The sequence below is a fragment of the Bidens hawaiensis genome, unplaced genomic scaffold (genome assembly GCF_021521415.1).
Source record: "Bidens hawaiensis isolate Kalapana, Puna unplaced genomic scaffold, B.hawaiensis_p1.1 tig00022487_1, whole genome shotgun sequence".
Classification (NCBI taxonomy): domain Eukaryota; kingdom Viridiplantae; phylum Streptophyta; class Magnoliopsida; order Asterales; family Asteraceae; genus Bidens; species Bidens hawaiensis.
Window position 1 is genome coordinate 30,157 of NW_027493497.1, and position 22,108 is coordinate 52,264.

The following is a 22,108-nucleotide window of genomic DNA, read 5'->3' on the forward strand; positions in this document are numbered from 1 at the left end:
AAATGAAATTATTAATACCAATAAAAACCGATAGACCTTATTATCATCATCACTCGCTCAATACAAATAATAATAATATTATTATTTCTTCACCTCTATTCTTTCTTTCTTCTGTTTCTACCGCTTAATTTATGCTCAACAACAACTAATAATAATAATAATCAATCTTCGATCCGAAGTCAGTCATTCTGCTGCTGCGCGTTTAGATCTGCATCAATTCCCCCTGTTCAGGTTCGCCTCATTTATTATTATTATTTGCATCAAATTGATTGACGTCAAAGTTGTTGTATGCAGGGATGAAACGATTACGAGACGATGCGTTTGCTAATTCTCAATTCAAGCGCCCATTTGCTTCTTCCCGAGGGGAGTCGTAAGTTATTGCCTCATTATGTGCTTTGATTGTCTGTTGATTTGAGCTTTTTTATTTCTTTCTCTTTCAAGGAATTATTTTTATTTGATATTTGTAATTATTATATTACTTGTTTTTAATTAATTAGGGTTTAGTTTTGAAATTGCTATGTGATGTTAGGAAAAATATAATTAATTGTTTTATTATTATTACTATTATTATATATATATATATTATTGCTTGTGGTGTTGAATCTGATTGACATTAATTAGGGTTTAGTTTTGAAATTGACATATGATGTTAGGAAAATATAGATTTGTTTTTTTTTTTGTTATTTTTGATTTTGTGCTCTAATTATGTGTTTATATGTGTTGATTTGAGCTAGGGTTTTTTGTTTATTTGTTTGTTTGTGTTGCAAGGCATTGTTTTTGTGTTTATGGTTATTATTGCTTGTGGTGGTGAATCTGATTAAAACTAATTAGGGTTTAGTTTTGAAATTGTTATATGATGTCAGGAAAATATAATAAATTGCTACATTATTTTTATATTTTTAATTATGTGCTCTAAGTATGTGTTTATGTATGTCGATTTGAGGTAGAGTTTATTTTTTATGTTTCAAAGACTTATTTTTGTATTTTCTAATAATTGCTTGTGATACTGAATCTGATTGAAACTTATTAGGGTTTAGTTTTGAAATTGTTTTATGATGTCAGGAAAATATGATTAATTGTTCTATTATTTTTGTATTTTTAATTTTGTGCTCTGGTTATGTGTTGATGTATGTTGATTTGAGGTAGGGTTAGTTTTTATTTTATTTTATTTTTTATTTGTTTGTGTTACAAGGAATTATTTTTGTATTTATAATTATTGTTACTTGTGATGTGGAATTTGATTGAAATTTTTTAGGGTTTAGTTTTGAAATTGATGGATGGTGACGTTATGTGTTTTTGCTTTTGTGAAATGAATTGCGCGATTTAATTGAATTTGTGGTCAAAAGCACGGCCGCTGTTATTATTATCTGCCGGTAAAGATTGTTATTGTAAACTTTGCAGACCAAGTAGGTATTTTTTTGCTGCCTTTTAGGGTTAGATGGAATAGGCAAAAGTATATTGAAAAGATCATTTGTTTTAATTTATGCTTCCAACGGGTAGCTTGACCAGATCTTATTAGGAAAGGAGAATTAAAACCCTAAATATGCATGGCGTAAAATATCACTTGACTTGAAACAAACTCCGGGAAATTACACAAGGGCCCACTATTAAAATGATTCTAGAACACATTTAAATCACCATATTGCTCAATTGGATATGCAGTTTATAATTTATAACACGTTTATCAAATTGAACTATTAAATGTTTTACTTTTGTTCTTTAAATTGAAGATATGGCCAACCGCAAGCCCTGGGAGGAGGTGGTGAAGCAGCAGGCAGGGCAGGGGCGGGTGTAGCCGGGGGAGTTGGTGGTGGTGGCGTCAGTGGTGGTAGCAGTGCACAGACACTGACAACCAATGACGCTTTGAGTTATTTGAAGGAGGTCAAAAACATGTTTCAAGACCAGCGAGAGAAATATGACATGTTTCTTGATGTGATGAAAGATTTTAAAGCTCAAAGGTAATTAATATTATGTTGGAATGATTGCTGCTATATCGACTTTAGTTTGACCTAATTGAGAACACTTCTGATGCAGAATTGATACTGCTGGTGTTATAGCAAGGGTGAAAGAGTTGTTTAAAGGTCACAATAATTTAATTTTTGGGTTTAATACTTTTTTGCCCAAGGGTTATGAAATAACTGTCATTGAGGATGACGAGGCTCCACCAAAGAGAACTGTGGAGTTTGATGAGGCTATAAGTTTTGTAAACAAAATAAAGGTGACCTGATTTTCTTATCTGGTGATAGAACAACATTATTTTTAAACTTTTGATATAAATGAATATAATTGTTCTACCTTTTTTGGTTGCAGAAACGCTTTCAAAACGATGATCAAGTTTACAAATCATTTTTGGACATCTTGAACATGTACAGAAAGGAACACAAGGGTATTACTGAAGTTTACAGCGAGGTGAATATTTGTAAAAATATATAAAAATGTTTTTGATTATATTATATAACGTTACATTTGATTTCACTGCTTCAGGTTGCTTCACTTTTTGTTGATCATCCCGATCTTCTTGATGACTTCACAAGATTTCTGCCAGATGCTTCGGCTGCTGCGTCTGCACACTGTGCTTCATTACGTCAATCATATCAGCGATATGATGAACGGAGTTCAATGGTGGTCTCCACTAGACCGGGCCAGCATGATAAGGTATTTTGGCTAATTATTAACCTTTATTTTGCTTTTCTTTTATTATTCAAATGGATTAATTATCCTTTTGTATTAGCAACGAGGCAAGAGAGACAGGATAAATGCTGAACGGGACCTGGGCGTTGATGGTTCTGATATGGACGATAAAACAATGATGAAACTTCACAAGGAGCACAGGAAGCGTGCTGAAAAGGATAGGAGAAGTAATGATCAGGATTATAAAGATCTTGATCTTGATAGCAACAGGGATCGTCTTGAAAAGCGAAAATCTGCACGTAAAGTTGAAGATTTTGGAGTACATTCAGGTTCAGCCACGTATGATGATAAAGATGCTATCAAAAGTGAGTAAAACCTTGTCTTTTCAGCTGCAGATCCCGTAAATATGCTTTCTTTCTATGAGTTGTTGCATGTTTCTGAGTGACCCTGAAATTTATCAATACTGTTATTTTGGTTCTTGAGTTTTTATGGAAGTTGCTTACACTCAAGTACTCAACTTAGTCATATTGAATTCAATTTTTATCTTTAAAGTTATCTGATGTTATGTCATTTTTGTACTTTATAGGTCTGCACAGCCATGAATTTACTTTCTGTGAGAATGTGAAGAGTAGGCTAAGTAGTTCAGAAGATTATCAAGCATTTTTGAAATGCCTTCATATATACAGCACAGAAATAATCACAAGGAAGGAATTACAGAGCTTGGTAAGCTAAGTAGCATGCGCTAACTTTTTTCGTGTTTTGTTTTTTATATTAGCCAATGTAAAGCTGATATATATTTTTTTATTTTATTTTTTCAGGTAGCTGATTTACTTGGGAAACACACAGATCTTATGGAAGGGTTCAATGCATTTTTAGAACGTTGCGAAAATATAGGTGGCTTTTTGGTTATTCTTTGTTATACTTTTTCTCTTTTGAGAACTCATTTTCATTCTCACTAATGTATACCGTTTGCAGATGGGTTCCTAGCTGGAGTTATGGATAAAAGTATGCGCCGCTACTTCTTATGCTTTCTATTTTTTGCCAAGTAATGCAATTTAAATTCGCTTTTTCACATTTTCTTCATTGCAGAATCTTTATGGAATGTTTCTAAGTCTACAAGAGCAGAAGAGAAAGAACGTGAAAGTAGGCGGGACATTGAAGCTAATAAAGAGAAGGACAGGTTCAAAGAGAAGTATTGGGGGAAATCTATACAAGAACTTGACCTCCCTGATTGTCAAAGATGCACTCCAAGTTATAGACTTCTTCCTGATGATGTAAGTCAATTATGTCCTTTGACCTTTTTTACTGTTATAAAGTAACTTGCTTTAATGTTTTGACACTTTATATTTTTGGTATATTGTCATCTGTAGTACCCAATTCCATCAGTAAGTCAAAGATCAGACCTTGGTACTCAAGTGCTGAATGATCTTTGGGTGTCTGTGACTTCTGGTAGTGAGAATTATTCATTCAAGCATATGCGCAGAAACCAGTATGAAGAGAGCCTTTTTAGATGTGAAGATGACAGGTTGTTTATTATATTAACAGTCTTAAATATCAAGAAACACATATAGACTTAAATCTAATAACTGCATTTTTTAATCATGTTTTTCTAGGTTTGAGCTAGACATGCTGTTAGAGTCTGTGAGTTCAACTATTAAACATGCGGAGGAACTACTAAACAGCATTAACAACTGCTCTATTAGTTCAGACGGCCCCATTCGTATGGAAGACCATTTCACTGGTAATTAAATTGTTTATCTTTATTATGAATACTTGCAGTTCAGTTACGTATTTTTGCTCTCATATTGTTTTTTTCTGGTTATCAATACTTATAGCTTTGAATTTACGATGCATTGAACGTTTATATGGCGATCATGGTCTTGAAGTGATGGACACACTGCGCAAAAACCCGTCCATGTCGTTGCCTATAATATTAGTTCGCCTAAAACAGAAACAGGAGGAATGGTCAAAATGTAGATCAGATTTTAACAAGGTTTGGGCTGATGTTTATGCAAAGAATCATTACAAATCACTTGATCACCGGAGTTTCTATTTCAAGCAACAAGATTCGAAGAATTTGAGCATGAAATGTAAGTGAACGTTTGGCATTTACTTATTGTAAGATTGGTGGGTTTTTTTTTTCCTTATTAAAATCCTTTTTTTTTTGCTTTCTGTATGTTTAGGCTTAGTGGCAGAAATCAAAGAAATAAAAGAAAAGAATCAGAAGGATGATGAGGTGCTCCTTAGTATTGCTGCTGGAAACCGACACTCTGTTGTGCCGAATCTTGAGTTTGAGTTTGCTGACAAGGATATTCATGAACACTTATTTAAAGTTATTAAATTTTCATGTGAAGAGATTTGCGCAACAGATGAACAACTAAACAACGTGATGGAACTTTGGACTACATTCTTGGAGTCATTTCTTGGTGTACCTTCTCGGCCCAATAATTCTGATAACATTGAAGATGTTGAGACATCTACACGTGGTCCCACCAAAAATGAAGGTGGGATTGATGGAAGTCCGGTCAGCGATAATGGCAACTTGACTGTTAAACAAGGAGATGATAGTATTTCACCAAAAAGAGTAGATTTAAGCAAGGTGGTAAATGGTGGTACTTTGCCTAAAGAAGATGGATCTAAGGACACAGGTGTTGTAAATGATACCATTCTTTCTAAACCAAATAATGTTCATAAGGATGGTCTTGAAGTGAAGTCAAACAAAAATGAAGTTCCGTCATCACAGGTTTTACTTTATTTTTGATTTCTTTTGTCACTCGTTTCACTTTTCCAATTCTCTCGTATCTGAATATCTTATACATCTTTTCTGTTTTACAGCATGTGGCAAATGAAAGTTTTGCTAAATTTGAGAAAGAAGAGGGAGAGTTATCACCAAATGGTGATGACAATGATGTTGATTATGGTGTGTATGGAGATAATAACGGATCACATGCGAAAGCAAAGCATAATGTAGAGATTTACCCAGATGCTGATGATGAGGATAGTGGAAATGTTCCAGAAGGTGGTGATGATGTGTCAGGAAGTGAGTCTGCTGCTGATGATATGTCAAGAGAAGAACACGAAGAAGAAGATGGAGACCATGATGATAAGGCAGAAAGTGAAGGTGAGGCTGAGGGTGTAGAAGGTGCAAACTTTGGTGGTGGAGATGCCACCTCATCGCTATCTTCAGATCATTTGTTGCTTACTGCAAAACCACTTGCAAAACGCGTGGCTTCTCCATTACATGACGGTGGCAAAAAAGATTGTTGCGTATTCTATGGAAACGAATCCTTTTATGTGCTTTTTAGGCTTCATCAAGTAAGAACACATTTCTCTTTTTTTTTCAGTCTGTTTTATTTCTAAATTCATGGTATTATTATATATCTTAAAAAATACTGTTTTATGTTTGTCAGGTATTATATGAAAGACTATTATTTGCTAGAACTAATTCGGCATCTGGCGAAACGAAGTGGAGAGCTGCTAAGGACACTTCTCCACCTGATTTATATTCCAGGTAATTCAGTTTCACTATATATATATTACTCAGAATTTTATAACAAGTATTTTTCCTCACTATATTATTGTTGTACTATGCAGATTTATGAGTGCTTTGTATAATCTACTTGATGGATCTGCTGATAATGCTAAATTTGAAGATGATTGTCGGACCATTCTTGGAAATCAATCTTATGTGCTATTTACTTTGGATAAGCTAATTTATAAGCTTGTGAAACAGGTATGCACCCATATGTATATGCGCGCGCGTGCTCACTATGTATTTATGTATGCACATGTGTGTATGCTATTTTGTAAGTTTTGAGGATTTATGAAATTTCTTCCATCTATTGGGGAAAGGTTCTGATTAACTCTTTTATAAATGCAGCTTCAAAACATGGCAGGAGATGAGGTGGACAGCAAGCTACTTCAACTATACGAGTATGAAATATCTCGAAAGTCGGAGAAGTTTGCTGATTCTGTATACTATGAGAATGTACATAATATCCTTCATGATGAAAACAAATTCAGATTTCAGTGTGTAAGCTTTCTTTTTCTTGCTTTGTCTTCAGTTAATTCTTTTCCTTATTTGAAATGAATGGGTTTTTAGTTTATTATTTTCTATGTTTTGCAGTCATCTCCCCATCTTGTTTAACTATCCAGCTAATGGATGATGGGAGTGAAAAGACTGAAGTTGCAGTTTCTGTGGATCCTAATTTTGCAGCTTATCTGCACAATGATTTTCTTTCTGTTGTGCCTGGAATAAAGGAATCTGGCATTATGTTGCAGAGGTATAAAAGACAAGTAAACTTTTTATCATGGAACATGGTTTAACACTTCTAACTGACCATTTTCAGTTTTGTCAGGATTTAAACATTAATTTGTTTTCTAGTTACATCAATATTCTATTCATGTGTAGAAATAAAAGCCAATACTTGGGCATGGATGAATCTTCTGCCATGTCAGCTGCTATGGAAGGCATTCATGAGGTCAATGGGTTGGAGTATAAGATGTCCTGCAGCTCATCAAAGGTACTCGCTAGTTTTTTTTTCCGTTGCTTGTGTAAGATGTCTTGCAGCTCATAAATGTAAATACTCTGTTTCCTTGTTTTCACCCTTTTCCTTAAATATATCGTCTATCTATATGTTGTTACTACTCAAAGTAATGATTTATATTATGGAAACACCAATAAGAGATTTTTATCTCATGCGTGGGCTTAAAACTATTATTTGATGAAGTGGATTTCTCTACTTTACTTTTTTTCCTTCTTCATGAACCCTGTCATTCTTTCAAGAAACTTTGCAACGCGTTTCTTTGACGCTTTGAAAACCGGATTTTCATTCATTGCTGTTTCACGGTGTCTTGCCTGTTAAAATTATAATAGAATCTTTGGAGATATTGTATATTTCTTTTAAATTTTGTAGAAGATTCACCAGATAGAGAACAATTATGTGCAAATCTTCACAAAATAGGAAAATACCTTTATTTTTTTACCTAAAGACAGACCCTGGTCGACCTTGTTATGAATTAGTGTTTATGGGCTTATAAATTCGCTTCTCGTTTTAAAGTTATACCCGCCTAGCTGTATGAATGTTCAATGTTGCACACGCCACATGGTCACAACCCTTTGGTTCACTATCTTTGTTTGATCTCAACATGGATTATGTTGGTTTCGGATTTACTTTTAGGGCCCATTTGTTTCACGGACTTTTTTAAAGGATTTGGAATTGGAATTGGAATTGGAATTGGAATGGAATGGAATGTTTGAGAATCCCTTTCATGTGTTTGGTTGGTTAATATGTATTGGAATTGGAATCTTCTTCATTCTCGGTTTTTTTTTTTTAAGAACGAGGGCAACGAAGGAAACGTTTTAGTTTTTTTACATTTTTTGTTTTCGATTTATATTTTGAGTTATGATTTTTTTATTAATTTTTTTGAATTTTTTTTTAGGGGTTTTTTATAGTTTTTTTACATTTTTCGTTTTTGATTTATATTTTGAGTTATGATTTTTTTATTAATTTTTTTGAATTTTTTTAGGGGTTTTTTATTAAAAACCCCTAAAAAAATTCAAAAAAATTAATAAAAAAATCATAACTCAAAATATAAATCGAAAACGAAAAATGTAAAAAAACTAAAACGTTTCCTTCGTTGCTCTTGTTCTTCAAAAAAAAACCGACTTGAAACCTGTTTTGACCTGAACCTTTTGACCCTACCCCTTCCGACCGAACCAAAACAACCCTTTTTTTAGTTATTCTGACCCTAACCTGTTCCGACCCATGACCCGTTTCGACCCAACCCAACCATTTGCCACCCCTAGACTGATTAGGGTTAATAAAACAATCCTTTATTTTCCATAACAATCCTTATAAAATAGGCGGGATTTTAAATCCTATGAAATGTGGGATTTGATGGGATTTAGTTTCCATTCCGATTCTTTCATTTAATGAAACGAACATATCAATTCATGGGATTTAAAATTCCATTCCTTAGAATTCCTTCCAAATCCTTGAAACGAACAGGACCTTATAGTTTTATGTTGATTCAACGATTAATGTAGTGTTACTTCTTATTGATAAGTGTCTATATCTAACTATGAAATCCAACGTCCTTGAATTCAATATAGGTTTAGTGCTATACTAGGCTGGTCATGATTACACATTTACACCTTTGTTTCAATTTTAGTAGTTATCTAACTCTTGCATTCTATGTCTTGATTTTAATCGACTTCCATGCTAAGCTATGCAATCTTGTTAATTAATGGAAGATATAGAAGAATCCTTCTTATCTTATGAATGACGATATTTGTAAAATCAAATCGTTCTTCAAATTAGAAAGAAAACAAAAAAAAAAACAAAACAAAGAAGCAATCAATTGGCACTAAAGAAGGAACAGCCATATCTTATGAATCACAATTTGTGATACCTAATCGATTGTCGACCCAAAATAGGTAAGAAACAAAGAAACATTTGATGTAAGATAAATTTACTCTTGAGGTTATAATACCATAAAAGATATTTTGTATAATGATATCATAAATACTTTATCAAGTCCTCATACAACATAACAGTCTTGAAATTTAGGAAACCAAGAATGATCACATATAAGAATAGTGGTAGAAGAACAATGTGGAAATATTTGGTGCTTTATAGGTTTAGCAGGTGACGTTTCGTGGAAGTCCAACTTGACCAGTAGGGCCTAGTTTTTTAGACAATGGTACCTGCACGCCATTTTTAAACAGCGGTGAACATATATAGGGACAAATAGTGGGAGTGTGGTTGCAACACCCTAGGCAAATCCCACATCGGTTGTGGACAAGATAGATGATGAGCTCATTAGGAATGCCCGCCCCCCTAATATCCGTATATCACCTAGGCGTTTTGGGCGGGCACAATGGTTAATTGGTTATGGATGAGAGATTATTGAGAGAACTCCACTGTTAAGCTTGCTGAAGTGGGAGTAGTATTAGGATGGGTGACCTTGTGGACAAAATGGGCAATATTGGTGGTGCGAGAGACCAAATATTACAGTGGGACTGGTAGTTAATTTTTGAATTCAGCTATGAAACACTACTAATTGCATGAATTGCTAACTAAATCTAGTCATAAGTTCAGTTTATTTTGATAGTTATAATTTCCTCTTAAATGAGATAGGTTTCTTTCATGAATGTCAGGGTGATCTGTTTTTGGTTTTTTAAAGAAAATTTATTGAAAATAACTGGTTATTTCTCAGCTTTAGAAGCAAGTCAAATTTATTTGATAGAAGCTAAATGGGCCTAGGCCCACTACTAAAACCGACCGCGGTTCCCTACTAAATCCTAACTATTAAAACCGACTGCAGTTCGAGTACGGTGTTGTCTTTTCCTGTTACTGAGTTATTGCAACACCATCATTTAAGTTATAAATTACCATTATCACACGATTGATTTGCAAAGAGAGTAAGAAATATACAGTTAATTGTGCATAATCATATGTTATAAATTCCATACTTTTATTCGCCAGGCGGATTATAATCTTCTGTTTGAACTTGCTTTGTTTGCTTGATGAAATGCATCCTCATGAAATAATTGTTCCATGTATTATTATCTTAACTGCATTCTAATCAGTTGAGTGGTTACAGATCTCCTACGTCCTTGATACAGAGGATTTCTTCAAGAGAAGAAAAGGAAAAAAGGTCTCCGTATGCAAAAAGTCATCATTTCGGCAAGCAAAAGTTCAACGGTTTCACAAATTCTTAGAAGCGTCTGTGAACCCTAAGGTATGTTTAATATGCTCAAATATCTAAAATAACAAGACACCAAGAATTAAACATATTATTGGTTGTTTTTTTGTAGAATCTTGGTGGCATAAGTTAACTAGGAACAAGTGGCTTGTGAAGTTGATACAATACAAACAATGGTATATGAAGCATCAGTTGTGTAAATAGGCTTCATGTTACAGCTGAGGTTTTTGCTCATCTAATTGCTTTTGTTTTTGTTGTCCTGCGACACAAACTAGCCTTTTGTGATCCTTTTTTTTCTATTTATTTTTCTTTTTTTATGTTTTGTGGCTAGCCGATGAATTTTTAATGTCAGAGTTATGTTTCAAAGTTGGAAGAAGGGTTTTTGTTGTCTGTGAATTAGGAAGCTCTCACTTCTCGAAAAAAGGGTGTTGTGGGCTTTGTATAGACAGACCTTACTTCCAACTGTAGATGCTGCTTACATTAATGGTGCTCTGGCATTTAATGGCAATAACTTTTTTTTATATATGCTAAATCTGTTTACTCAGAAAAGAAAACATATGTTTTTTGGTCTTTTTACGACGGATTTTTAATCGTTTTGGTGACTGGCTAAGGTTTTGATCTAGATAGGGCTTTAGGCAAAACTCAAACAGGGCTTTGTCTGTGTCTATTCGTTTGTATGTAACTGAACAAAGGTAGATGAACACAAATGAACTTATTCCGCTTGTTTGTTAAAGATATGTAGTATGCTTTAAATGAATGCTCAGGAATATAAACGAATGAGACGTGTACTCATTTGCTTGGTTTATCTTGATAAAACAAAGAATACTCTGCTGAGCAGTTCATCAAACGTTGAGTTACGTTCTTACAGATATTGTTTGTCATGATTTCGGGGCAAATGCTATGTTTATCTTTAATTGAACTCATCGATATTTTAAATAAATAAATGAATATTGCTGTGCATCTATGAGGGGTAGTTTGTGTATGGATTTCCTTTCAACTAGTACCTCTGTAAACCTGAATAGTTTGCACCTTGGAAAGACTGAATCAGAATCAATTTGGTCCGAAATAGATTGTTGTCACTATGAATTGCAGACTCGCATGTTAATGGCGTTTGTTGCGCAACCAAAGAATTCCTAAATGATATTTTAATTAGTTAAACTAAGCCAAAGATTGTTTTACCTGATTTCGGAAATTTGGATAGTTAGGGTATGGGGTGTGGCTTCAGTATTGCTAATTGGCTTAAAAGGTGCATACACGAGACACGTATCTACGGTCGATGCCATTGTAGTTGGTTCTTGACTGGTTCAGAGTCAATACAATTTGAAACTACTTTGGCTGGTTTATTAGCTTTTTACCGATTCGGTGCGTCTTTGGACTTTGTTGCACTCAAGGCAGTTTTGTCTCTCCCCTGGATGCATGCCTTTGGCGCTTTTAACTACATAGGATCGTAGGATTGTTGCCTTAGGGGTTGTTTAACAATCTAGTGTTGAATCATAAAGAGTTCTGATCGATGAGGTACATCTGAATGATTCAACGTGCTTCTGAAACTTTCATTAAAAAACTACATGAACCATTTAAAGGTCCAACCTAACACACTTTACCTCTGACCGATTCATAGGTAGACATGTAGCCTCTTTATGATTCCATTTTGAGGTTTACCAAACATCCCATTACTGTAAGAATTTTATTATACTTAGAAGAGAGATGTGCTTTGTTAAAAAGAGCATTATGACCCACTCAAATCATGTAACACGGACTACTAATACATATGTTCATAAACTACGTGCCACACATTTTGCATGCCAAAATTACCAAAATTACATGCTAAATTTAAACTCAAAACTAAAGCTCATGTATTTACAGCCTGGTTTACATTCAATTTATTATAGGCTATAACTCATGTATCCTAAAAGATACAATTTATGCAACTTGCAAGCGTACAAAACATGATTTTGAGCCCGTACATATACGTACAAGTACAAATACAAATACATTTCCTGTGTTCTCTCTTACCTTCTTGTGTTTGTTTTTTTAATTTTTATTTATTTAAATGCGTCTAACATATAATAATACAGATTTGTATCAATACCTATTATATGTTAACATGTTTGGATGGTCTCCGTACGATTAGTAAAACAATGGTCTACATATCGATGGAGCATTCACAATCCATTCCCTATCTTCATTCCGAGTTCAACTATGAAAGAAAGAAAGGAAAGGGAGATAAAGAAATAGTGGGTCGTGTAGAGTTTTTTTTATGAGAAAAAAAAGGAAGAAAATATGTTCTTAAGTTCTACTTAAAGAAAAAAAGGAAAAAAGATATTTAATTTTGAAAGAATTGGAAGTAAATGCTTTCCTTTTCTTTCCTTTCTAGCATGTTTCCGAGTCTCATTAAAGGAAATGAAAAGAAAGAAAGGAGTGTTGAGTTGTCGAGTTTTTATTAAAGGAAAGAAAGGAAACGAAATAATGAAACGTGTGTTCCCAAATTTCATTAAAGGAAAGAAAAATAAAAGAAAGGCAATAAAAAATACGGAAAATATGTAGTAAAAAATGGGTGAGTTTGTTTTCTTTTCAAATTGGATGAAAAGAAAAGCCGAAAAGGGAAGAAAAAGATGAAAGAAGTGAAAATGAAAAGAAAAAAAAAAGAAAGAAAGGAAATGATTCCTTTCCTTTTTCTTATTCTGAGGTGTGAGCACTCCTCCTGTTTAAACCGGGGTTGGAAATCAAACTTCTCCTTAGGAGGATAGATGGGGCGACCTGTTACAATGGGAAAGCAAATTAATTCATCAAGTTAACAATAAAATGCATGGGCGTTCCGGTGGACGTTATTCACACCTTACACAACAACCCAAAGAAAGAGCCAACAAAAAGGGGCAAGTAGGAGAAATGTAGATTTGTGCTTTAAAGGGGTTTGGCGTAATGAACTCCGAAACGTTAGTATGCAGGTAATTCAGTATCCCGCCATAATCCAAACCGGTTTAATTTACACAAGTGTGTTAAAACTTAAAACTTAAAACTTAAAAAGAAGAACAAGTCCAGCTGAAGTATTTTTAATAAAAATTATAAATTGAGTTTATAATAATAATAATAATAAGCAACCACACAACAGACGACGACGCACAAATACTCGTGTCTTGACTGACTCAAAACACACACACACCCACCCGACTGAGTCACCACCATCTCCGATCCCATGGCCTTCTCCACTTCTAACGTCCTTCGTATTCGCAAACCCCGCAAACGTCCGGCCCTGACCAACCTCTTCTTCATCGGACTCACCGCCTCCATCCTCTACGGCATCCCTAACCCCATCCACCCGTCATCCCGAACCGGAAGCCGGTTCATCGGAGGACCGGAATTGCATCGGCCAACCGGTCTAATATGTTGTTGGAACCAGCTGCCAGTGTTGATCTGACGACCAAGGGTTTGTACGATGGGATTGAGTTCACGGATGTGGACGGTGGGCCGTGGACGCAGGGGTGGAGGGTTTCGTACGCAGGAGACGAGTGGAATAAGGAGAAATTGAAGGTGTTTGTGGTGCCGCATTCGCATAATGATCCCGGGTGGAAGCTTACTGTTGAGGAGTATTATGATCGCCAGTCCAGGCATATTCTGGACACCATTGTTGATACCCTTTCCAAGGTGTGCCTATTGGCTCATTTCTATTTCATATTATTAATAATAACATTACTATGCTATGCATGATCTGTTGGCTTGACTAGTTAGCTCCACGGCCTCAAAAGTATTAAATAATGCAAATGGTATTAAACACGTATTGCGTTTGGTTGCTTGAATTGATTGGTTTGTTATGAAATTATTATGATACATTTTGGATGAAAGGAGGAAGTTTATTTGGGAAGAGATGTCGTATTTGGAGAGGTGGTGGAGGGATGCGCCCGATGCAAAAAAGGAAGCTTTGATTAAGTTATTGCAGAATGGGCAGTTGGAAATTGTCGGAGGTGGTTGGGTGATGAATGATGAGGTAATAATCTTTGATTCTGTATTGGTTTTTGGTTCTTGCTTTCGTTTGTTTTGTTCGGTTTTATTAAGAATCAGCACACGTTGTTTTGTTATTCTACAAGGAAATAGCAATGGATCACGATATTGACTAAAATCATTCATGACCTAAAGATAAACAAAAATATATATTAACTATACTTTTTTAATGTCTTTTGCAGGCCAATTCACATTATTTTGCTATCATTGAACAGGTATTTACTCGTTCTGATTTGTACCAGCTAGTTTGTTTAGCTGTTTGAAGCATCTTATATGATACATATGACTCCTTTTCTGTAGCTTAAAATTAGTCTAGTTTAGCAACTGAAAAATCCACAAATCATTTTTCATGTGATAATCTTTTCATAGATGAGTTTTACGATTTTGTATTTTCATGAAGCTTTGAGTTCATATTTGGTTTTTTTTACTTCAGGTGATGGAGGGAAACATGTGGTTAAATGAAACAATTGGTGTGATCCCAAAAAACTCATGGGCAATAAACCCGTTTGGTTATTCGTCCACCATGGCATATCTTCTTAAACGTATGGGATTCGAAAACATGCTTATACAGAGAACTCATTACGAGTTAAAGAAAGAATTAGCTTTACATAAAAATTTGGAATATATATGGAGACAAAGTTGGGATACTTATGAAACAACCGATATCTTTGTACATATGATGCCATTTTACTCTTATGATATTCCACATACTTGTGGGCCTGAGCCCGCGGTATGTTGCCAGTTTGACTTTGCAAGAATGTACGGTTTTATGTATGAGCGTTGCCCATGGGGACAACATCCTGAAGAAACAACTCAAGAAAATGTTAAGGAACGGGCCATTAAACTTCTTGACCAGTACAAGAAAAAGTCAACCCTTTACCGGACCAACACGCTTCTGGTCCCACTTGGAGACGATTTCCGTTACATCAGCATTGAAGAAGCAGAAGCTCAGTTTAGGAATTATCAAATGTTATTCGATTATATAAATTCAACTCCTGAATTGAACACCGAGGCAAAGTTTGGAACTTTAGAAGATTACTTTCGGACCATGAGAGAAGAAGCGGAAAAGATAAACTATTCACGTCCTGGTGAAATCGGGTCAGTACAAGTTCCTGGGTTTCCGTCTTTATCGGGAGATTTCTTTACTTATGCAGATAGACAGCAAGATTACTGGAGCGGGTATTATGTTTCACGCCCGTTTTTCAAATCGGTTGACCGTGTACTCGAGCACACTCTGCGGGCTACTGAAATGACAATGGTGTTTTTACTCGGGTTCTGCCAACGGGCCCAGTGTGAAAAGTTACCAGCTGGTTTCACCCATAAGTTAACTGCTGCAAGAAGGAACCTGGCTCTGTTTCAGCACCATGATGGTGTAACCGGGACCGCTAAAGATCGCGTGGTTCAAGACTACGGGATGCGTATGCACACTTCCTTACAAGATCTTCAAATATTTATGTCTAAAGCTATTGAAGTATTGCTCGGTATCCATCATGATAAGAATGATCAGAACCCATCACTGTTTGCGTCGGCTCAGGTTCGGTCCCGATACGATGCGCAACCGGTGCACCAACCAATTAGTGCTAATCAAGGAACCGTGCAATCGGTGGTGGTTTTTAATTCGCTTGAGCAAACACGAAACGAAATTGTGATGTTTATTGTTGAGAACCCGATGTAACTGTTCTTGACTCGAATTGGACTTGTGTTAAAAGTCAAATATCTCCAGAATTGCAACATAATAAGATGAAGATGTTTACTGGAAGGCATCGGGTGTTTTTTAAAGCCTCGGTTCCTGCTATGGGGTTACAGACGTTTACATTGCTAACGGTTTTGTAGGATGTGAAAAAGCCAAACCCGCAAAGTTAAAAGTTTCATCAACCGGTAAAAATTCGTGTTTTGCCCCGTATAGTTGCTCAAAACTTGAAGACGATTCAGTTCAGATTAGAAACCGGTATCAATCGCTTACTTTTGATTCCAAAACCGGGTTGTTACAGAAAGTAACCGAAACCAAAAGCGGGTCCTTGAATGTTATTGACATAGAGCTGGCTATGTACACGAGTCCCGAGAGTGGGGCCTACCTTTTTAAACCTAGTGGTGACGCCACACCAATTACTGAAACCGGTAGTGACATTGTGGTTTCTGAGGGTTTTCTTGTGCAAGAAGTTTTTTCGATCCCAAAAACGTGTGGGGCCAAATCGCCCGTTCTTCACAGTACCCGTGTTTACATCTGTGAAGGGTTGGTTCAGGAGTTTTTGATTGAAAACGAGTATCATGTGGAGCTTATTGGGCATGAGTTTAATGACAAGGAATTGGTTGTTAGGTATAAAACGGATATTGATAATAAGAGGATATTTTATTCGGATTTGAACGGGTTTCAGACGAGCCGTAGAGAAACATATGATAAAATCCCGATTCAGGGAAATTACTACCCGATGCCATCACTTGCATTTATGCAAGAATCTAAAGGAACACGTTTTTCAGTACACACAAGGCAATCGTTGGATGTGGCTAGCCCGAAAAACGGGTGGTTCGAGATCATGCTTGATCGACGTCTGTCACGCGACGATGGGCGCGGGCTCGGCCAAGGAGTGTTGGACAACCATCCAATGAATGTAGTTTTCCACATCACATTAGAATCCAACATATCTTCGGTTGTTGACTCGGTTTCACATGCTGGTCCCTTAAGCCCGTCTCTTTTCTCCCATCGTGTCGGGGCCCACTTGAATCACCCGTTGCATGCGTTCATAGCTAAAAAATCACAAGAAATATCGGTTCAACCGCCCCCCAGATCTTTCTCACCCTTAACAGCTCCATTGCCATGTGAGTTGCATGTTGTGAGTTTAAAGGTCCCGAGACCATTAAAATACACGCAGCAGAATGTTGTAGAACCGAGGACGGTTTTGATTTTGCAGAGGAGACATTGGGATTCATCTTACTGTCGGAAAGGGAAATCGGATTGTTTAAGGATAGATAATGAGAATTTGAATCTGTCGAACATGTTTCAGAGGCGACAAAAGCTACCTCTTTAAATCTTTTGCATGATGATACAGAGATGCTTGGGTATAGTGAGCAAGCTGCAGATGTTTCTCAAGGACGGCTTGTTTTGTCGCCTATGGAATTGCATGCTTATAAGTTTGATTTACGGCCCGTTAATCCCAGTTAAGTTCATTTGGCCTTGATGATAGCTGTCAAAATGAGGGCCAACTGGCCCGGCTCGAATGATATAGGTAAGCATATCCTTTTTGGTGACGAGGTTAAACGTTCCGAGTCATGGTTAGTTTATTGGAAGGATTGTAGCTTGAGAAATGATAGGTATGATAATAGACTGATAGACAGTTTTGCCTTTTGTTATCTAGTTGATTTTGTTTTATGTATTACAGAAAATTATGAATGTTGTGTTTTGTACACTTCAAATGATACCATACCGAATGATAATCAATTGGAAGGTTAGATGATCTTCTGGTTTACGGATGCAAGTAGATTACTTTTGTAGTTTTGTAGCAGTTTTGCCAATTGTTTGTTATCAAAGGGTGCGTTTCTTTCATGAATTTTTTTCAAGCAATTGGAGTTTGATAAAACAATTGATTTTGGAATTGAAGGTTTGTAAAAGGATATTGTGTATCGCGAGGCGGTGTGTTGTGTTGGCAACACAATCAGGAATTAGAATCTATAATCGCCTACCACCAGTCGCACCACACGGAGATGGGCAGATCAACTTTTTGGGCCGAACAGTTAACTAACCTTTTTTTTTTATGAAAACGATAAACCAAGCAACCACGGATGGGCTGATTGGCCAGATCAACTCGTTTTTGGATCTCTTTAATAGAAAACTAAACATAACTTTTAGTAAAACTTGCATGATTCTTTACTTGGAATAGATACTTTATTCGTCACATCGTCTATAAATTAGGGTATAACTATAAAGGGAATGTACATTATTCAAACTGGGCTTAGAGCAATATATGCAAGAAATTAGTACAGGCGAAGAATTATCACATGCAATTTATTTTGAACAATCTATATCCATATGTAACGAGCCAAGCTCAGCCCGTTTAGCTTACACAGAGTTCAAGCTCGAACCTGACTTGTTTCGATCTTCATTTCTAAAACTCGAGCTTGGTTCGGGCTCGGCACGTTTACTATTTATTTACTAATATTTATATATTTACATTTAACTTTTATATGTTTTTTCATTTATATAAAACATCTACATGTGTACACTTGTTCACCTAGGTGGGCCGTTGGGTATCAGGCGTTTAGGCCCATATGAAAGGCCCAATATATTTATAGACATGAGTTGTCTTGCTTCCAAAGTTTTCTTTGGGTGTATTTAGATTACAGAGCACCGGAACAGCAGCATAAGAATAAGAATGGAAGCATCGGCATCAAAGACAACAATCGAACACGAGATCGGAGGCCTGAAGAACGATGCGCTTCGGTTTGGTCTCCAAGGCGTCAAGAGTGACATCGTCGGATCTCATCCCCTCGAATCCGCCTTTCAATCGGTACCTAATATTTCAATAATAATAATAATATATCTTATTATGGTTAATAATAATATTTGTGTTGGTTCAGGCGGTTGTGAGAGAAGAACAGATGAAGAGGAAAATACTTGCCAACACTTACGGATCCGCCTTTCCTTTGAAGCAGGAATTTGATCGAAAAATTCTTTCTAGGTATTTTCTTTTATTTGTTTATTATTTAGATTTTGTTTTTCGATACCAGTAACAGTTAGTTTCACCTAATTATGCTCTTGATAGCTGATGCATTTTCATTATTTCAAAATTAATGTAGAAGCCTAGGGTTTTGCTAAATTGTTAATCAAGTGCATTAATGTAATGAATTCGAGAAGTAGTTTATTTGAACTTATGGTAGCATGCGTAGTTGCCCAAGTAAATTGTTCCAAGATAAGCCCAAGATGGATTGCCTATCCAGGAACTCAGGCCTTTGTTTTCACCCGACGAACTGGTCACCTAGGTGAAACATGGAGAAGGTTTCCACCCCCCCCCCCCAACGGAATTTTCCTTATTGAGGGGTGGAAATCTTCCCCACCAAGATGCGATTTGCTTTGGCAAACAATTTGTTGGGTGAAATAGAAGATTTGAATTCCTGAACGGACAACCCATCGGGGGGGGGGCTATCTTGGCACAGTTTACTTGGGCTTTTAGTAAGTCCCTCTAGATTAACTCACAAGATGTGAAGAAAGATTCAGCATTTATGTTAGTCGTTTCTTCAAAATTGAAGGATTTGACTTGTTAAACGCTGTTAATTTAGACTATGTAATTGATCCAACGGTTCTCCATTTTGTTTTTGTGGATGATTTGATTTCCTTGTGAGAGATATCAATCTTTCTAACATTTGAGCTTTCAGATTTCAAAGGCCTCCAGGGCTGATACCGTCTTCGATGCTTGGATTTGAGTCATTGACGGGAGCTTTGGAAGATTTTGGTGTTGAAGATTACCTTCAAGGTATGAAAGTCAAATTATTTTCAAGTTTACATTAGTCTTTTATAGGTATTAATTTGTGTTGATGATTGTTTTAGGCGTCCATGACACTGAAACAATGCGCGCCCCCGACTTGCATCATGGAATGGAGGTTCGTGCTGGGCTCTCAAAAGGACCTGTTCATCCTAGTTTCATGTGATCAATGTTGCAGACATTTGTGATTTTATTTGGATAATGAACCATTTTTAGTTGTATGTTGAACATGTTTTTATCTGCTATTCGTGACCAACTACTTCCAACAGTTAATGTGGAAGAAGTTTTCCTATTACAAGTTATAACAAAGTAACAACCAGTTCTACTCATGTATGTGAAACCAAAAACCAATAAAAACCAGATTATGCTGTGTCAATTTTGTTTTTTTAAGTACCTGACCCAAACTTTATGTAACATAATAAACCCAAGGAATTTGATATGCAACACTGAATATAAACCAAAACCCGTACACTTGCTAGTAACTTGCAGCAGTTAGGTATTTTAACACCTCAGGGCTTACATATAGTTAGGGCCTTGGTACAGATTATAGCAGGTTGTAAACCAGTAAACCACAAGCAATTGACTCCAAAATCCAAATATGTGGAACAACCCGACACCCGAATTCTTGAGCCACGTCCTCTGCTGCTTCTAATCTTGAAGCTTCAATGGAACTTTCATCCTCAAACTCAGAATTATATGAAAAGTCAGCATTGTAAACAACCAAGGTAACTTGCTTCAGATTTACTTTTGTATCAGCATCATTACTTCTTGATGATAATAATTGATCCTTGGTCTCAGTAATTGTGCCTCCACCGGTTGTAACCAAGTTCACAAGATCAGCTTTATAAGCTTGTGCATATTCCCCAATAAAGTAAAAATTCAAGTTGTTAAAAATTTTTGGGGCCTGCACTTGCATCACATCAGGAGCTCTAAACATAATAAACTAATTAAGTAATTATCCACTAAATTATTATTAATCTTACTTTATTTTGAACTCTTAGCCTCCCTGCTTTAGGGCCACCACGAGACCCATGGTTATCAAGAGCAACTTCGTATGGTTCTTCTTTCACAAGATGTCCGGCTTCCACACAAGCTTTTACCCCTGAAAACATGTTTTCAATAACATCTAGGGCTAATTAGGCTAGGTGCTGTTTGGTAGCCTCTGAATCGGTCAGAGGTAGAGTGTGTTTACTGTTTAGTTCACTTAAAAAGACACCTCCTAATGGTTCATGGAGCCTCTTAATGGGTAGGTTTTAGAAACATGCTGACCGTTTCAGAGGCTACCTATTAATCGGTTAGGCCTCTCAAGCCAACACAAGGTTGCCAAACAGCCCATTAGACAGAAACCTTACATTCTGTTGTAAGAATCCATCTCCCATGCAAAATAGCCATTAACACATTTAGTGTTCGTGTGCATGCACCATTTGAATCTGTGCCAGCAATCACATGAGTGACATTATCTCTCCAGTTTTTGAACACTATTGCCCCGCTGCTACTTGCAAAATTTACAAGAGTAAACTGCAATTTAATGTTAATTATTAGAAAAGATACCTGAAAACATTGATGAACATAACTCATACGTATAAATAAACTCAAACATAACCGACCTTGTCACCTGCAGAAAGACCTGAACCACAAAACACCAAATCCTTCCCAAGATTCGACAATGGTGAGCTTAGATTCAGATGTTTAGATATTCTACAAAAACCAACAAATAAAATTATTCAAAGCTCAGAAGAGCTCATATAAATAATATATAAAATAAAATTTACATATGACGCCTTTTTTGAGTGTCTTTTTTCTCAGATTCTGCATTCTGTTCACTTGGAAACTTGTGATGTGCATGATTTGGACACAGTATCAAAAAACCATCCTAAAATGGTACAAAATTAAAACATGATGAATATAATTAGAACAGCAGAATCTTAAAATGTGCATAAAAAGCTGCTTACATCCCATCTGCAATCAGGGATATCATATGCACAAGGCACATGGTAAGTCTTTTGACATGCTTTCATACTGCAGCCAAGACCAGCTCCCTTTTTACCACACCTACTGCATTTTAGCTTGTTTGCCCTTAAAATTTCTGATTCTAGGTTTTGGATCAAATCATCCTCAAAATATATCCTAGGAGTCCTGTAAATATAAAAATATCATCACTTCTAGTGTTCCCACACCAAAGAGTTTTACAGTAATCCATACATGTGTTCTCTGACAAAAGTTAAAAGCATACCAGGCTACACATTTTAAATGAACATGTATGACTTTAGAGAAGTTATCCACATTTCCAGTTACTT

The 22,108-nt window shown here is 36.0% G+C and overlaps 3 protein-coding genes and 1 pseudogene across 4 annotated transcripts; 3 read left to right on the forward strand and 1 right to left on the reverse strand.

Moving 5' to 3' along the window:
* Positions 1–285: 285 nt before the first annotated feature.
* On the forward strand, positions 286–10,615 carry LOC143565595 (paired amphipathic helix protein Sin3-like 2). The gene is made up of 22 exons (XM_077052527.1): positions 286–370; positions 1,731–1,958; positions 2,035–2,218; positions 2,311–2,409; positions 2,485–2,655; positions 2,732–2,996; positions 3,218–3,354; positions 3,450–3,525; positions 3,607–3,636; positions 3,721–3,905; positions 4,002–4,156; positions 4,245–4,372; positions 4,467–4,721; positions 4,815–5,374; positions 5,467–5,946; positions 6,042–6,142; positions 6,226–6,364; positions 6,512–6,668; positions 6,758–6,914; positions 7,043–7,154; positions 10,240–10,377; positions 10,454–10,615. Exons 1-22 carry the CDS (start codon positions 297–299, stop codon positions 10,472–10,474), a joined length of 3,852 nt encoding a protein of 1,283 aa, XP_076908642.1. The 5' UTR covers positions 286–296; the 3' UTR covers positions 10,475–10,615.
* Positions 10,616–14,181: 3,566 nt separating this feature from the next.
* On the forward strand, positions 14,182–17,619 carry LOC143565597 (alpha-mannosidase 2-like; annotated as a pseudogene). The gene is made up of 3 exons (XR_013141102.1): positions 14,182–14,323; positions 14,520–14,552; positions 14,771–17,619. The product of XR_013141102.1 is annotated as an alpha-mannosidase 2-like (transcript).
* Positions 17,620–18,704: 1,085 nt separating this feature from the next.
* LOC143565604 (cyclin-B1-2-like) lies at positions 18,705–20,139 on the forward strand. Its single transcript, XM_077052532.1, has 4 exons — positions 18,705–18,839; positions 18,910–19,010; positions 19,705–19,802; positions 19,877–20,139. Exons 1-4 carry the CDS (start codon positions 18,705–18,707, stop codon positions 19,975–19,977), a joined length of 435 nt encoding a protein of 144 aa, XP_076908647.1. The 3' UTR covers positions 19,978–20,139.
* Positions 20,140–20,355: 216 nt separating this feature from the next.
* Positions 20,356–21,626, reverse strand: LOC143565605 (BRCA1-associated RING domain protein 1-like). The gene is made up of 5 exons (XM_077052533.1): positions 21,553–21,626; positions 21,419–21,509; positions 21,164–21,329; positions 20,795–20,913; positions 20,356–20,715 (listed from the first exon to the last, which is right to left on the reverse strand). The coding sequence occupies exons 1-5, from the start codon at positions 21,624–21,626 to the stop codon at positions 20,356–20,358; spliced, it is 810 nt and encodes a 269-aa protein (XP_076908648.1).
* Between the last annotated feature and the right edge of the window lie 482 nt (positions 21,627–22,108).

Coding starts and splice junctions, on each gene's coding strand:
- LOC143565595 (XM_077052527.1), top strand. CDS start 297: ATGAAACGATTACGAGACGATGCGTTTGCTAATTCTCAATTCAAGCGC. Junction 1,959..2,034: donor AAAGATTTTAAAGCTCAAAG/GTAATTAATATT, acceptor CTTCTGATGCAG/AATTGATACTGCTGGTGTTA. Junction 5,947..6,041: donor TGCTTTTTAGGCTTCATCAA/GTAAGAACACAT, acceptor TATGTTTGTCAG/GTATTATATGAAAGACTATT.
- LOC143565604 (XM_077052532.1), top strand. CDS start 18,705: ATGGAAGCATCGGCATCAAAGACAACAATCGAACACGAGATCGGAGGC. Junction 18,840..18,909: donor TCGAATCCGCCTTTCAATCG/GTACCTAATATT, acceptor GTGTTGGTTCAG/GCGGTTGTGAGAGAAGAACA. Junction 19,803..19,876: donor TGTTGAAGATTACCTTCAAG/GTATGAAAGTCA, acceptor TGATTGTTTTAG/GCGTCCATGACACTGAAACA.
- LOC143565605 (XM_077052533.1), bottom strand. CDS start 21,626: ATGCAGAATCTGAGAAAAAAGACACTCAAAAAAGGCGTCATATGTAAA. Junction 21,330..21,418: donor GTCTTTCTGCAGGTGACAAG/GTCGGTTATGTT, acceptor ATTAAATTGCAG/TTTACTCTTGTAAATTTTGC. Junction 20,716..20,794: donor GGCTAAGAGTTCAAAATAAA/GTAAGATTAATA, acceptor ATGCAAGTGCAG/GCCCCAAAAATTTTTAACAA.